The sequence below is a fragment of the Prionailurus bengalensis genome, chromosome A2 (assembly GCF_016509475.1).
Source record: "Prionailurus bengalensis isolate Pbe53 chromosome A2, Fcat_Pben_1.1_paternal_pri, whole genome shotgun sequence".
Taxonomy (NCBI): Eukaryota; Metazoa; Chordata; class Mammalia; order Carnivora; family Felidae; genus Prionailurus; species Prionailurus bengalensis.
Window position 1 is genome coordinate 17,401,070 of NC_057348.1, and position 13,546 is coordinate 17,414,615.

Below are 13,546 nucleotides of genomic sequence, written 5' to 3' on the forward strand. Positions count from 1 at the left end.
TAGAGAAGGGGGAACTCAGGGCAGGTGAGGCGAGGAGTCTGTTCTCATCTTGTGTGTGTCAGGCCTCTGTACTGATCCCTGGTTTTGGTCCCCTGTTGACTAACTGGGACTGCAGAGGGTTAGAGTTGATAAAAAATTCCTGTTCCTAGAGTCTTGTAGGTCCTGGGACCCACAGAAGCATGCAGGCAAACCATTCTGAATGAAGATTTTTAACAATAAAGATGGGTCCCACCTTGCTCTCTGGCTAGAACATGGCACTTTGAAGAAGCCAAACATCTTGAGGTGGGATGAACGGCTTGAGGATGGGAAGGTTAGAGCCTCACGGGGGTTAGCCATGGGCGTGGGGTGCTGCCTGCACTCGGCTCTGCTGCCCGCAGGCCCACAGCTGTGCCGTTCGCACTCCGTGTGATTTACAGCAGCTTTGCAGTCTGGAAAGGCGACCATCCTCATTCTCTCTTCTCTTTCCCAGAAAGTCACCCTCCACATAAAGTGGCCCAAGAGCGTGGAGGTAGAAGGCTATGGCAGCAAGAAGATCGACGCTGAACGACAGGCTGCGGCCGCGGCCTGCCAGCTGTTCAAGGTGACCCTTCCCTAGCAAAAGCCAGGCAGACCTCCATCCACCCTGGGAAATTCCTTGCCCCTGGCTCTGATGGTCTTTCTGGTGCCACGTGCATGTAGGTGGAAGCTGACAGTGTTCACTCACTCACCCGTCCTTCCCACCTTGTGGTTCTTTCCTTGCTGTGCAGCCAGCAAGGGAATATTTGCTGGTTTGGTTTGTTTTTTTTGCCTCTGTGGTTACCTACCTCCTGTGGTTTCAGAAAACACAGGAGAACTCTTTATGAAAAATACTCCCTTTGTACAGCACCAGAGCTATACTTTGCGTTATTTCGTGTGTGTTTTCGCTGCACCCACACAATTCTCTCTTACTTGTAATGGAAGCATGGTTGTTGCTACCCTCACTTCCTGGTGGTCGGGCATGGGCCGCTTTTAGGTTCTCGGTTACCTGGTATTTAACTAGACTTTCAGTGTTGCCTGCCCGCCTTTGTGTCCATCCCTACTTGGCTTCCTCTGTGGCTGCGCCAACCATTGTTCTTCCTTAGGCTCCTCAGTCTTCATTTCTGCTTCAGTGAGGACAAAGCTGTAGGATGCATATTCCTTCAGATTCTCTCCCACTGAATCCCTAGGCCTTTGCCATCCCTCCTTCCTTCCTGCATCTGAGGAGGAAAGGCCCTCTTCCCAGCCTTGGCCCCCCCACACCACCCTTCTCTTTTCTCTATCCCCTTTCTGTGTCTTCTCCATCCCCTCTCCCGTCCTTTCATTTAATTTTCGGATCCTTCCTCTTGAGTCTTTTCAGTGGGCTTCACGCATACTTCAGTGTCCTGATCCCTCCTGTCGGCCCTGCTCCCATGGTTTCCAGAAAGCACACAGCTTTCTGTGCCCATGGCTTGCATTTTTTCCACTGCATTGTTGTGGCCCTTGTCCTGTTTGCTGGTTGCCTTTTCCCCATAGTGCGTGACAAATAGCAGTGGTCACCACGCGATTGTTGATGGACTGGAACAGTGCTCTGCCAGGCCAGCCTTTCACAGTTCTCGCTTTGCTTGAATGTTTCGGGCATAGCTTCCTCAGCCCCTGGATTACTTCTCCCTCTCCTCCTCTCTGGGTCACTACAGGCTCCTCTTCCTTTCCTACCCTCTGTGAACATTTCTTCTTTCTCTGTCCCTTCTTCCTGGGGGAAAGCTTATCTCTTAGACGTTCAGCCAGCCTCATTGCCGAATTTCTCAGACACCTCCATCTCTCCAAGCAGCTCTACCTCCAGGAATCTCTCCTGCGGGGAGGGTGATTTTGACTGCCGTGGACATTTGGGAATGTGTGGAGACATTTTTGGTGGCCACAACCGGAGGAGTGCTACTGGCATGAAGCCGGGGATGCACAGCATGGCCCCACAACAGAATTACCTGGCCCCAGATGTCAGTAATGCTGAGGGTGAGAAATCCTTCTTTGGATGTTGAAGGCAGCCTATGTGCAGCAAGTCATGGTCACATTTCTCTCCTCCCAGCCCTTTCTCTGTTCCCGATCTATGCTCAGCTCATAGCCTCTTTTTTGCATATACGTTTGTTGAACTGTGGTAAGTTACACAAAATATAAAATGTACCGTCTGGACCGTTTTTTAGTGAACACTCCGGTAGTATTAAACCTCATGCAGCCAATCTCCAGAACTTTGTCGCCTTGTAAAACTGAAACTCCATACTCATTAAACAATAAACGCCTGTTCCCTGCCCCCCCAGCCCCTGTCAGCCACCATTCTACTGCCTGTTTCTGTGAATGTGACTCCATCAGAGACTTCATATCCTCACACCAGTGGAATCGTACAGTATTTGTCTCTGTGACTGGCTTATCGTAGTTCGCATAGTGAGCTCAAGGCCCGTCCGTGCAGCCTGTGTCAGAATCCCCTCCTGTTTAAGGCTGCATAATACTCCATCGGAGGGATATACCAGACTCTGTGTATTCATTTATCCATCAAAGGGCCTCTCTGGTTGTTTCCACCTTTTGGTTATTGTGAATAATGCTTCTGTGAACATGAGTGTCCAAATAATCTCTTCGGGACGTGGCTTTCAGTTGCTGGATCGTACGGTGGTATGGTAATATGGTATGTGTGTAGCATGTAGTATGGCATGCTGTGTAGTATGGTAGTCCAGGTGGAGGAAGTGCCATACTGTCTTCACGGTAGCCGTAACATGTCACATTCCCACCAGCGGCGCACGAGGACTCCAGTCTCTCCTCATCTTTACCAGCACTGTCTGTTGTTTTCCCTAATGGGTGCAAGGTGGTATCTCATGGTTTTGGTTTGCATTTCCCTAATGAGTACTGATGTTAATCACCTTTTCTCTCTGTCTCTCTTTTTTTTTAAGGTAAATTCCTAAATTTGTGTTAACCGCACACTGTTTTCCCAGTATGTAAAATATCGTATAGGTTAGCTAAAAAGGACAGAATGCAGCAAAAGGCAGTGTTTGCTTTTCCATCTCCAGTTGTTGTCCCTGTCAGAAGAGCGGTATGTCGGCTCTTCACAGCTGCCATAAGCATATTCTCTCACCGTATCCTTTGTATGTCTTCCCCTTGAGAAATGCACAGCTACAAATTATAGGGAGCTGCACTTGGGCCAGGTGGGGCCTCCTTCTGAGACGTTACTGGGGGAAGGGAAGGGACTGCTTTCATACACTCTTTTTGACCGGATGAAGTTAAAAATGTTGCAAATGCCCTAGAGCAATGTGAAACCACGCTGACGAGGAGTTTGTGGAAAACTAAGTTCCACAGTCAAAAATACAGTGATTGCTTCTCTGGGGGAATTCTTCCCCCAAATGTACCTTGATCAGGAGGGAGCACATTTTGAGGATTTGTGCCTGTAGGTATCATTTTATGCCATGCTGCAGAGAGCTGTAGTTTTTGAGAATGCTTTGCTTGTGCTGTTGACCGTTTGTCTACCTCCTGTCAACAGGAGAAATGCCTGTTGAAGTTCTTTGCCTGTTGTTTAATCGGAGTGTTTTTGTTGTTATAGGAGTCCTTTATGTGCTCTGTGGCACCCAGCCTTTTCGTTCCCCAGTATCTATACTCACGTCCCTTGGCTCTTTCCTTCCCCCCCAAACCAGATCATCGAGCGTTGCTCTTGTGCTTGGTGCCAGTTGCCAGCAACACAGAGGTGACTGAGTGTGTGCTTGTCAAGCGTGCAAGAAGCTTATCCAGACTTTGATTGGAATTCTGTTAACTGTGTTCATCTAGCTTCTCACTTTGTGGTTCCTTAGACCCTGGTCATCTGCATTTCTGTTCTGCCTCGTGGATTCTGTTTCTTGGGGGCAGGGACCAGGTTTCATCTCTTCTAATGGTGCTCAGGGTAACCAGCGTGTTGCTTCGTATGTGCTAGAGAGTCATCATGTTTTATTTGGTACTCTGTCGAGAAAAGAATAAAGCTGTATTTCAAAATAATGGATTTTGCATGAATGGCTTTATAAGCATCCCAGGTTATTTCTAGAATACATTCTTAGCGTAGGATTCTTATGTCAGGGATAGATCTGTTTTCTGGTGTGGGCTCCATTTTCCCTAACTGCTATATTCACTGAAGCTTTTTGGATAACTTTGTGAATGCATCTGCTTCCCCATTCCCTGGGGGTTTTTTCTCCCTTCAGTTTTTTGTTTAATAGGTGTAAGAGCTTACTTTGTCTTTTTCATGTGTCAGAGCTAGACTTGTTTGTTTATCTTAAGGGAAGGGGGGGTGCAGAGAGAGGGAGAGACAGAATCCCAAACAGGCTCGGCTCTGATAGCATAGAGTTTGACTCAAGGCTCGGATTCCCAAACCATGAGATTTTGATTTGACCTGAGCCAAAATCAAGTCATTGGGTGCTGAATCAGCTAAGCCACTCAGGCACCCCTTCAGAGCTAGACTTTTTTTTTTTTTTTTTTTTTAAGTGTGTGTATTTATTTTGAGAGAACAAGTGGAGGATAGTCAGAGAGGGAGAGAGAGAATTTCAAGCAGGTTCTGCACTGTTGGCACAGAGCCCGGCATGGGGGCTCAAACACATGAACTATGAGATCATGACCTGAGCTGAAACCAAGAGTCAGATGCTTAACTGACTGAGCCACCCAGGCACCCTCAGTGCTGGACATGTTAAGGGCTCTCTTGATGTCTAGTCCTGGACCTGGGGCTGAAACAGGCAGACAGGTACAAAGGGGCTTGGCTCCTGCATAGGGGACTTTTAGTGTAAGGGAGCAGGTTCTGGGCGGACTGAGGTGTGAGAATGGACCCTCACAACATGCCTTTTGCCCCCACCCCTCAGGGCTGGGGCCTGCTGGGTCCCCGAAACGAGCTGTTTGATGCAGCCAAATATCGTGTGCTAGCCGATCGCTTTGGCTCTCCGGCTGACAGCTGGTGGCGCCCAGAACCCACCATGCCACCTACTTCCTGGCGGCAGCTGAATCCCGAGAGCATCCGGCCAGGGGGACCTGGGGGCCTGTCCCGCTCCTTGGGCCGGGAGGAAGAGGAGGATGAGGAGGAAGAGCTAGAAGAGGGGACCATTGATGTCACCGACTTCCTGTCCATGGCCCAGCAGGACTCCCACACCCCACTCAGGGACTCGAGGTAGAGCTGCACGTGGGGGATGCAGGGAAGCTGGCTGCGCCTTGACATGGGGATGGGAGATGTTCCCTGGGAGCCTTCTCGGAGATGGGAGGGCCCCCGCTACACCTCAGCCTGTGAGTCCCATTGTTCATTGGTACATCTGCCGTTCCTGGGGAAAGCAGTCTTGTACGGCGTGGCTGGGCTCACGCAAAACGGCAGCGTGGACCCTCCGTCCAGCTCACACTTGGGTCCCTCCAAGTCCCAGCCACTACTCTGCCCCTGGGCCCCTGCCCCCTGTCCTCAATTATCCATTTGGGGAAACTGAGGGAGCGTCAGTCATGCTGTGTTTCTGAGAGGATCACATGCTGAGCGAAGATGCCTGGCCTGCCATCTTTTCCATGCCTCCTTGCTGCCTGTTGCACCGCTGCAGTGTCCTACCCCCGTGGGCCTCAGAGCCTGAGGGGAAATTGGCCTGGGAAGAGATAGAGCTTTTTCACCTAAACTTTTGGTCCTCCCAGGGGGGTTCCTTTGAAATGACAGACGACGACAGTGCTATTAGGGCTCTGACCCAGTTTCCACTTCCCAAGAACCTTCTGGCCAAAGTGATTCAGATAGCAACATCGTCCTCCACAGCTAAGGTGAGTTGGGTATCCTGGAGTGTGTGGGGTGGGGAGCTGGCTTGGTTGCGTGTGCTTTTCCCCGGGGCCAGGTCGGAGGGAAGCTACAGGCATGTGTGATGGTGGAGGATACCTGTACCTTCAGCCCGTACCTAGGCCAGTCAGGGGTCTGGGGTTCTTGGCCTGTGAGGAGTGTGAAGCAGCCAGGATGGAATAGACATCGGTGTAGGAGCTCCGGGTGGGCTGGTGCCGCAGGAGCCGGAGACCCAAGCTTGGTCCAGGGTGGCTGGGAGGAGTGGGGTGTGTGTGGCGCTGTCTTGCCGAGGCATGAATTTCATCTCTGTGGCCGGGCTCAGGGCTTCAGTAAGCACAGCTTCCCTCCAGGGGTAAGGCCTTCACGCACCCCCAGGATGTGCCTGGTTCTGGCTCATGCCGACTGCTCACCCCACAGCTGCCACCCTCCCTGTTGTCTTCAAAGGTGCTGAGAGCACACTAGGCTAGGAGGGTGGGTGGCGGCATTGTCCAGAGGCTGTCTTCTTCTCTGAAACCATAGGATGGCCAGAGAAGCCAGCCCAGGCCTAGGGATCTGCAGCCCTAGAGGGGCTTCCTCCTGCCTGTACATTGGCCCATCTCGCGTGGCTGATGTTTGGCACCTGCTAAGATGGGGGTTAATTCCATGACTGGGTTCCTTGGCATTCTGAGGATGCATTCTCTGTCTTTCCATAATCATCTCTCTTGCCTTCCGCGTAGAACCTCATGCAGTTTCATACCGTGGGCACCAAGACCAAGCTGTCTACCCTCACTCTGCTTTGGCCCTGTCCTATGACCTTTGTCGCCAAAGGGCGCCGCAAAGCGGAGGCTGAGAATAAGGCAGCAGCCCTGGCCTGCAAGAAACTGAAGGTGAGTCCAGGCGGGTCCGTGGTGTGAGGCATGGGAGATCTTAGAGCTCCCCTACCCTTGGCAAATTGGCCCAAGTCTCCAGGAAATGAAACCCACCACACTAGGCCTTTGAAAGCCTGAGCACAATAGTATCTGGTGTCCGAGCCTTGCTTCTCTGACCACATGACTGCTGTTTCTAGGAATCCCTCACTCTCTCAGAAGGTGCTTTGCCTGCGAGCTCAGCCTTTTTGGTGTTGTTGCCCAAAGCCGGGTGAAGCCGGCAGGGGACATGCCTGTTGCTGTGAACAGCAAAAAGCAGGAGGAATGGTGCTGTGCCGAGCGGCAGGCTTGGCGTCTAGAGAGATCTTAGTTATCTGGGCTTTGTGGGCGAAATGAGTAATAAGATGTTTATGTGGGATGGAGATTGGAGATTCATTTAACCCCAAGGTGTGCACAGTGGGGCCTCCAGTGGGCAGTTCCCTTGGAGAGGCCTCGGAGGCCAGCTGTGCCCAGCAGTGGGAGCCATCGCTACCGTGCCTGCTGGAGAAGTGGGGGATCTGAACCCACATCAGTACAGGTTTAGGTTTTTTTGTTTTTGTTTTTAATTTTTAAAAAATGTTTATTTTTGAGAGAGACAGAGCATGAGTGGGGGAGGGGCAGAGAGAGCGGGAGACACAGAATCTGAAGCAGGCTCCAGGCTCTGAGCTGTCAGCACAGAGCCTGACGTGGGGCTTGAACTCCCGAACCGCGAGATCATGACCTGAGCTGCATTTGGACGCTTAACCGACTGAGCCACCAGGTGCCCCAGTACAGGTTTAGTTTGCAGAGGAAGAGAGCAAGGAGGGCCTGCTCTGCTCTGGTCAGATATACCGTTGGTGTGTGTTCGGCTCTGGGAACCCCGTTTTTGAACGAGAGCCCAGAGAATAGGAGAGGGAGAGATACAGATGCCTGTGGCTCAGGAGACCAAACCGGGGCTAATCGGTAGAACTTTGCAGAGGTCTGAATTTTAACTTGACAGACACAGGTACTGAGGATCAGGAGGCTCTCGGCATGGGACAGCCCTGTCTCGGAAAGGAGCCGGCTCCCAGTTGGCAGTGGTGCTCCCGCTGCTGGCCGCTTGTCAGAGGCCACAGGTAAACTCTCAGGCCTTTCCTGGAGTGAGGTGGCCGAGTTGGTCCAGGGACTAGATCCTTGTTTTTGAGACCTGACGGGAGGCCAGAGGAAAGGGATCAGGCCCTGTGGGGGCAGGCTTGAAGGAGGGAGTATTTGATCTGAGCTTCAGAGGGCGAGTAGAATCCTGGTGTTACAGGTGACAGGAACACGAGACTAGGGAAAAAGACTGGTTTTGCACACTTGCCTGAAGTGTTGGGATGCCTTGTTTTATGTCTGATGAGGTGGCTTTGGACATGTAGGAAAATAAGATGCAGTGTTTATTGAATTGTATGAGTAGACATTTCCAAGAAATTCTGTGTACATTCATGTAAAGGGGTCACAGATAGAAAGGGTGTTGTGGAGATGGGGTGGGGCGGCAGCTGGAATGGAAAGGTCGCGGGGGTGTGGGGTGTGCTTTGGAGGCAGTGAACACAGAGGGTGCTCGTGAGGTCGTGATGGGGTCATTAAGGGCCTGGCCTGCCTGGCTGAGATGTCCATGTTGGGAATTCATAGAGGTGAGATTGCGCTGTTGTGGGGCCCCTGGATGCTCAAGGAGAACTTTCTGAGGGGTATTCCTCTCGGGCAGGTCCAGTCTTACTTTTCTTGAATTGATTTTTACTAGTTTTGGGGCAGGGGTGAAGAGTTACATTTTCCTGGAATTCCTCTTTTCTGCACAACATCCACTTTAAAGCAAAATCTCTTAGGAAAGAGGTTGCTCTGCACAATTTCTCTCAAGCTTCTGAGCCTGTTTGGGCCCGTTCTGGAGAGGCAGGGGCATAGATCAACCTGTAGTGTCCCCCCTTCCCCCTCTGCAGAGCCTGGGCCTGGTGGACCGCAACAACGAGCCGCTCACCCACGCCATGTATAACCTGGCCTCCTTGCGTGAGCTGGGTGAGACCCAGCGCCGGCCGTGTACCATCCAGGTGCCTGAGCCCATCCTCCGCAAGATAGAAACCTTCCTGAACCATGTAAGAGAACCAGGAGAACCCCTTCTGCAACCCGCCCCCCACCCCCACCTCAGTCTTCCCTGCACTGAGTCTCTACCTGCAACCGGCAGGAGTGACTCCCCGTTTTCCCTGAGGAGGTTGGAGTGTGGGAGCACCCATGCCCTGAGTAGCCCAGTCCTGCCCACGAGAGTCCTTGGGCAGTCGTGTACTGAGTTTGCCGGCCAGCGGGCTGGGCCATGGCATCTGGCCCAGGTGAATTGTGTGGCAGGGCTTGTGAGTGAATGAGGAAGAAGGTATCTGTCTCACCATTTTGCTTGCTTCTCCCATCCTGCAGTACCCTGTGGATAGTTCGTGGATCACCCCAGAACTCCGGCTGCAGAGTGATGACGTCTTGCCCTTGGGCAAGGACTCGGGGCCCCTGAGTGACCCTATCACAGGCAAGCCCTACGTGCCCCTGTCAGAAGCAGAGGAGGTCCGTCTGAGCCAGAACTTGCTGGAGCTGTGGCGGCGGCGAGGGCCAGTCTGGCAGGAGGCCCCCCAGCTCCCTGTGGACCCACATCGGGACACAATCCTCAATGCCATTGAGCAGCACCCGGTGGTGGTCATCTCTGGGGACACGGGCTGTGGAAAGACCACACGCATCCCCCAGCTGCTGCTAGAGCGCTATGTGACCGAGGGCCGTGGTGCCCGCTGCAATGTGATCATCACCCAGCCGCGCCGCATCTCCGCTGTGTCGGTGGCACAGCGGGTCAGCCACGAACTGGGCCCCTCTCTGCGCCGGAACGTGGGCTTCCAGGTGCGGTTGGAAAGCAAGCCCCCGGCCCGAGGCGGGGCCTTGCTCTTCTGCACCGTGGGCATTCTGCTGCGGAAGCTGCAGAGCAACCCCAGCCTGGAGGGCGTGAGCCATGTCATCGTGGACGAGGTCCATGAGCGGGACGTGAATACAGACTTCCTGCTTATTTTGCTCAAGGGCCTGCAGCGGCTCAACCCGGCCCTGCGGCTGGTGCTCATGAGCGCCACGGGCGATAACGAGCGCTTCTCCCGCTACTTTGGTGGCTGCCCTGTCATCAAGGTGCCAGGCTTCATGTACCCCGTCAAGGAGCACTACCTGGAGGACATTCTGGCCAAGCTGGGCAAGCACCAGTACCCGCACCGGCACCGGCACCACGAGGTGAGGGGACGTGCCTGCCCCAGCCCTCCCCGGCCTTCCCTCTGGATTCCCCTCCTCCCTGTCCCTGTGGCTTGGTGGCCTAGGGTGAGTTAATGCTCCCGAGCTTGTTTCCTTGATAGAAATGAAATGATTGGGGGGGCGGCAGGAGGGGGGCTTCTGGGCAAGGGTGTGGTGAGGGTTGGAGGTGACAGGTTGAGTGCCTGGGCCTCACTGAGTCACAGAGTGACTGTGTCCTTCCCTGGGGCTGTGACTGTGGCCTGTCTTCCCCCAACCTAGTCTGAGGATGAATGTGCACTTGACTTGGACCTCGTGACGGACCTGGTTCTGCACATTGATGCCCGAGGGGAACCAGGTGGGTGCTTTCCCCTCTGCCCTGGCCCCACCCTGACCTCCACCTGCCGGAGAGTGACAGCTCATGCCTGCAGGGCCCCTTTACAGGTGGGATCCTCTGCTTCCTGCCTGGGTGGCAGGAGATCAAAGGAGTGCAGCAACGCCTCCAGGAGGCCCTGGGCATGCACGAGAGCAAGTACCTGATCCTGCCAGGTGAGAGCATGCATGTGAGGCCTTCTGCCCTCACACACCAGTCTTGCCCTCTGTCCTGGGGACTAACCCAGCTGGGACTCGAGGGGCCTGGGTTTCTGACCAGGCTGCCCTAATTTTGTTGGTTTTTCTACTTTTACTGGGCGTATTCTTGATCTGGGCCTCAGTTTCATCAAAATGGGGTCGAAATCCTTGCCCTGTGCCCTCATCACAGGGAGCAGGAGCAGTGCCCATAACCAGCGTGTTCTTGCTGCCCACCAGTGCACTCCAACATCCCCATGATGGACCAGAAGGCCATATTTCAGCAGCCGCCAGTCGGGGTGCGCAAGATCGTCTTGGCCACCAATATCGCGGAGACCTCAATTACAGTCAATGACATTGTGCACGTGGTGGACAGCGGTCTGCACAAGGAGGAACGCTATGACCTGAAGACCAAGGTGGCATCCATCTCCTGGGCCTAGCCAGCCCCTGGGGGAAGAACGACAAGTTCCGAGGTGGCCCCCAGCCCAGATGGGCCTTGGAGCTGCCCTGTGTGTCTGGAAGAAGCCACACTCATGGGCTCTTGGTGTCCCTGTTGGGGGGGGGGGGGGGGGCATTGACGGGTTAAGTGAGGTGAAGGCCAGACGTGGGGGAGCACTGAGGAAGGCGCGTTGGCATCTGTGTCGCCGCTCACCCACCCCCTCCCCCAGGTGTCCTGCCTGGAGACTGTGTGGGTGTCACGAGCCAATGTGATCCAGCGCCGGGGCCGGGCAGGCCGCTGCCAGTCAGGCTTTGCCTACCACCTATTCCCACGGAGCCGGCTGGAGAAAATGGTCCCTTTCCAAGTGCCGGAGATTCTGCGCACGCCCCTTGAGAACCTGGTGCTACAAGCCAAAATCCACATGCCCGAGAAGACGGTGCGCCAGAGGCGGGGCTGGGCATGGGCTGGACGTGGTCAGGCGTGGACGGGACTCGGGCTCATGGCAGGCTCTGGCCGGTTCTTGCTGCAGGCAGTGGAATTCCTTTCCAAGGCTGTGGACAGTCCGAACATTAAGGCAGTGGATGAGGCCGTGATCTTGCTCCAGGAGATCGGTGAGTGTGGCGGGGCCAGCCCGGCGGGGGTCACGGCATGGCTCTCACAGGCGATCCTGATGCCAAACTGTTGCAGGAGTGCTGGACCAGCGGGAGTACCTGACCACCCTGGGGCAGCGCCTGGCCCATATCTCCACCGACCCCCGGCTGGCCAAGGCCATAGTGCTGGCTGCCATCTTCCGCTGCCTGCACCCGCTGCTGGTGGTCGTTTCCTGCCTCACCCGGGACCCCTTCAGCAGTAGCCTGCAGAACCGGGCGGAGGTGGACAAGGTCAGACCCAGCCCCGTCCCGTGGCCCTTTGCTCCTCCTCTCGGCCCACCCCCACCTTCTGTCCCGAGGCGGCCACCGCCAGCCCTCCCCCTGTGACCCCGGCACGCCCTCCCGCTGCCTCCCAGGTGAAGGCGCTGTTGAGCCACGACAGTGGCAGCGACCACCTGGCCTTCGTGCGGGCCGTGGCCGGCTGGGAGGAGGTGCTGCGCTGGCAGGACCGCAGCTCCCGGGAGAACTACCTGGAGGAGAACCTGCTGTACGCACCCAGCCTGCGCTTCATCCACGGTCAGTGGGCTTCACCCCGTCTCTAGCCCCTCCCGGCCCACACCCCCCTGGCTGAGGCACCGCGGAGCGTGTCGTCCCCCAGCCTCGTGGCTTCGGGGGCCGCAGGCTCACCCGCCCCCAACTCCCCAGGACTCATCAAGCAGTTCTCAGAGAACATTTATGAGGCTTTCCTGGTGGGAAAGCCCTCGGACTGCACCCTGGCTTCTGCCCAGTGCAACGAGTACAGTGAGGAGGAGGAGCTGGTGAAGGGCGTACTGATGGCCGGCCTCTACCCCAACCTCATCCAGGTGCTGCCTCGGGGCGGGCCCGGGGGGCCTCGGCCTCCGCGGATTCATCCGCGGCTTCTTGCTCAGCTGGTCTGTCTTTTCTTTCATCCTTGCAGGTGAGGCAGGGCAAGGTGACCCGGCAGGGCAAGTTCAAGCCCAACAGCGTCACATACAGGACCAAATCAGGCAACATCTTGCTGCATAAGTCGACCATCAACAGGTGGGAGGCAGGCAGGGCAGGGGAGGAGCAGTGGGCGTGCTCCCTAGGAGGGCAGCCTCACCCAGCCCTGTGTTCCTCAGGGAGGCCACGCGGCTCCGGAGCCGATGGCTGACGTACTTCATGGCCGTCAAGTCCAATGGCAGCGTCTTCGTCCGGGACTCCTCCCAGGTGCACCCGCTGGCCGTGCTGCTGCTGACAGACGGGGACGTCCACATACGTGGTGGGTGCCGGCACACCCCCACTCCCACCCCCGTTGCGGCTCGGGCCGGTCTGTATCCACCGGGGCCTGGCCTCACCCTAGCCCTCTGCCGCCTCCTCCCTCCCCCAGATGATGGGCGCCGGGCCACCATCTCCCTGAGTGACAGTGACCTGCTGAGGCTGGAGGGGGATTCCCGCACCGTGCGGCTGCTGAGGGAGCTGCGCCGGGCCCTGGGCCGCATGGTGGAGCGGAGCCTGCGCAGTGAGCTGGCCGCACTCCCGCCCGGCGTGCAGCAGGAGCACGGGCAGCTGCTCGCCCTGCTGGCGGAGCTGTTGCGTGGGCCCTGTGGCAGCTTTGACGTGCGCAAGACAGCCGATGACTGAGCCCCGTGTCTGCTGGGGCTGTGTACAGAGTGCAAATGTTTATTTAAAATAAAGTTCTATTTATCCCTTGTGAGCATTGCTCTCCGCTGGGGGCTCCTCTCTCAGGGCCCCAGCATCCCCCGCTTCCCAAACTCCCGCTTATTGCGAGGCTGAGGTCACGGGAGGGAGGGGCTTAGCTGGTGTGGGGCCTGCGTCCCAGGGGCCTACCTGGTCCTACAGTTGCTTCCGCGCCCACGTGGCAGGCAGCCTCTCTGCACCATCCCTGCCTTTGCGGGTTGGGACAGCAGGTGTTGAGCATGCACTGACTCACGTCTCCCTCTCCGGGCCAGTGGTACGTGCACAGCGCGTGTCCTCGTGGAATCTGGCTGCCACCTCCCAGCCCCAAGCAGAATTGGGAGAGAAGTTCCTCAGGCAGCTAAGGGCACCTGAACCTTAACCC

General features: G+C 55.8%; 1 protein-coding gene across 8 annotated transcripts in view; it reads left to right on the forward strand.

Annotated features, from left to right (window-relative positions):
• DHX30 (DExH-box helicase 30) overlaps positions 1-13,180 on the forward strand; it is a 30,015-nt gene extending 16,835 nt beyond the window's left edge. For all 8 annotated transcript variants that reach the window (XM_043587293.1, XM_043587297.1, XM_043587295.1 and 5 more), the window contains 17 exons: positions 470-580; positions 4,827-5,128; positions 5,625-5,745; positions 6,475-6,624; positions 8,571-8,723; positions 9,037-9,873; positions 10,150-10,225; positions 10,312-10,416; positions 10,675-10,850; positions 11,103-11,309; positions 11,403-11,484; positions 11,561-11,754; positions 11,880-12,039; positions 12,169-12,326; positions 12,422-12,525; positions 12,606-12,745; positions 12,854-13,180. In XM_043587293.1, coding sequence (XP_043443228.1) covers positions 470-580; positions 4,827-5,128; positions 5,625-5,745; positions 6,475-6,624; positions 8,571-8,723; positions 9,037-9,873; positions 10,150-10,225; positions 10,312-10,416; positions 10,675-10,850; positions 11,103-11,309; positions 11,403-11,484; positions 11,561-11,754; positions 11,880-12,039; positions 12,169-12,326; positions 12,422-12,525; positions 12,606-12,745; positions 12,854-13,107 — 3,330 coding nt within the window. In that variant the 3' untranslated portion in view covers positions 13,108-13,180. The remainder of the gene's footprint in view (positions 1-469; positions 581-4,826; positions 5,129-5,624; positions 5,746-6,474; positions 6,625-8,570; positions 8,724-9,036; positions 9,874-10,149; positions 10,226-10,311; positions 10,417-10,674; positions 10,851-11,102; positions 11,310-11,402; positions 11,485-11,560; positions 11,755-11,879; positions 12,040-12,168; positions 12,327-12,421; positions 12,526-12,605; positions 12,746-12,853) is intronic.
• Positions 13,181-13,546: the final 366 nt, after the last annotated feature.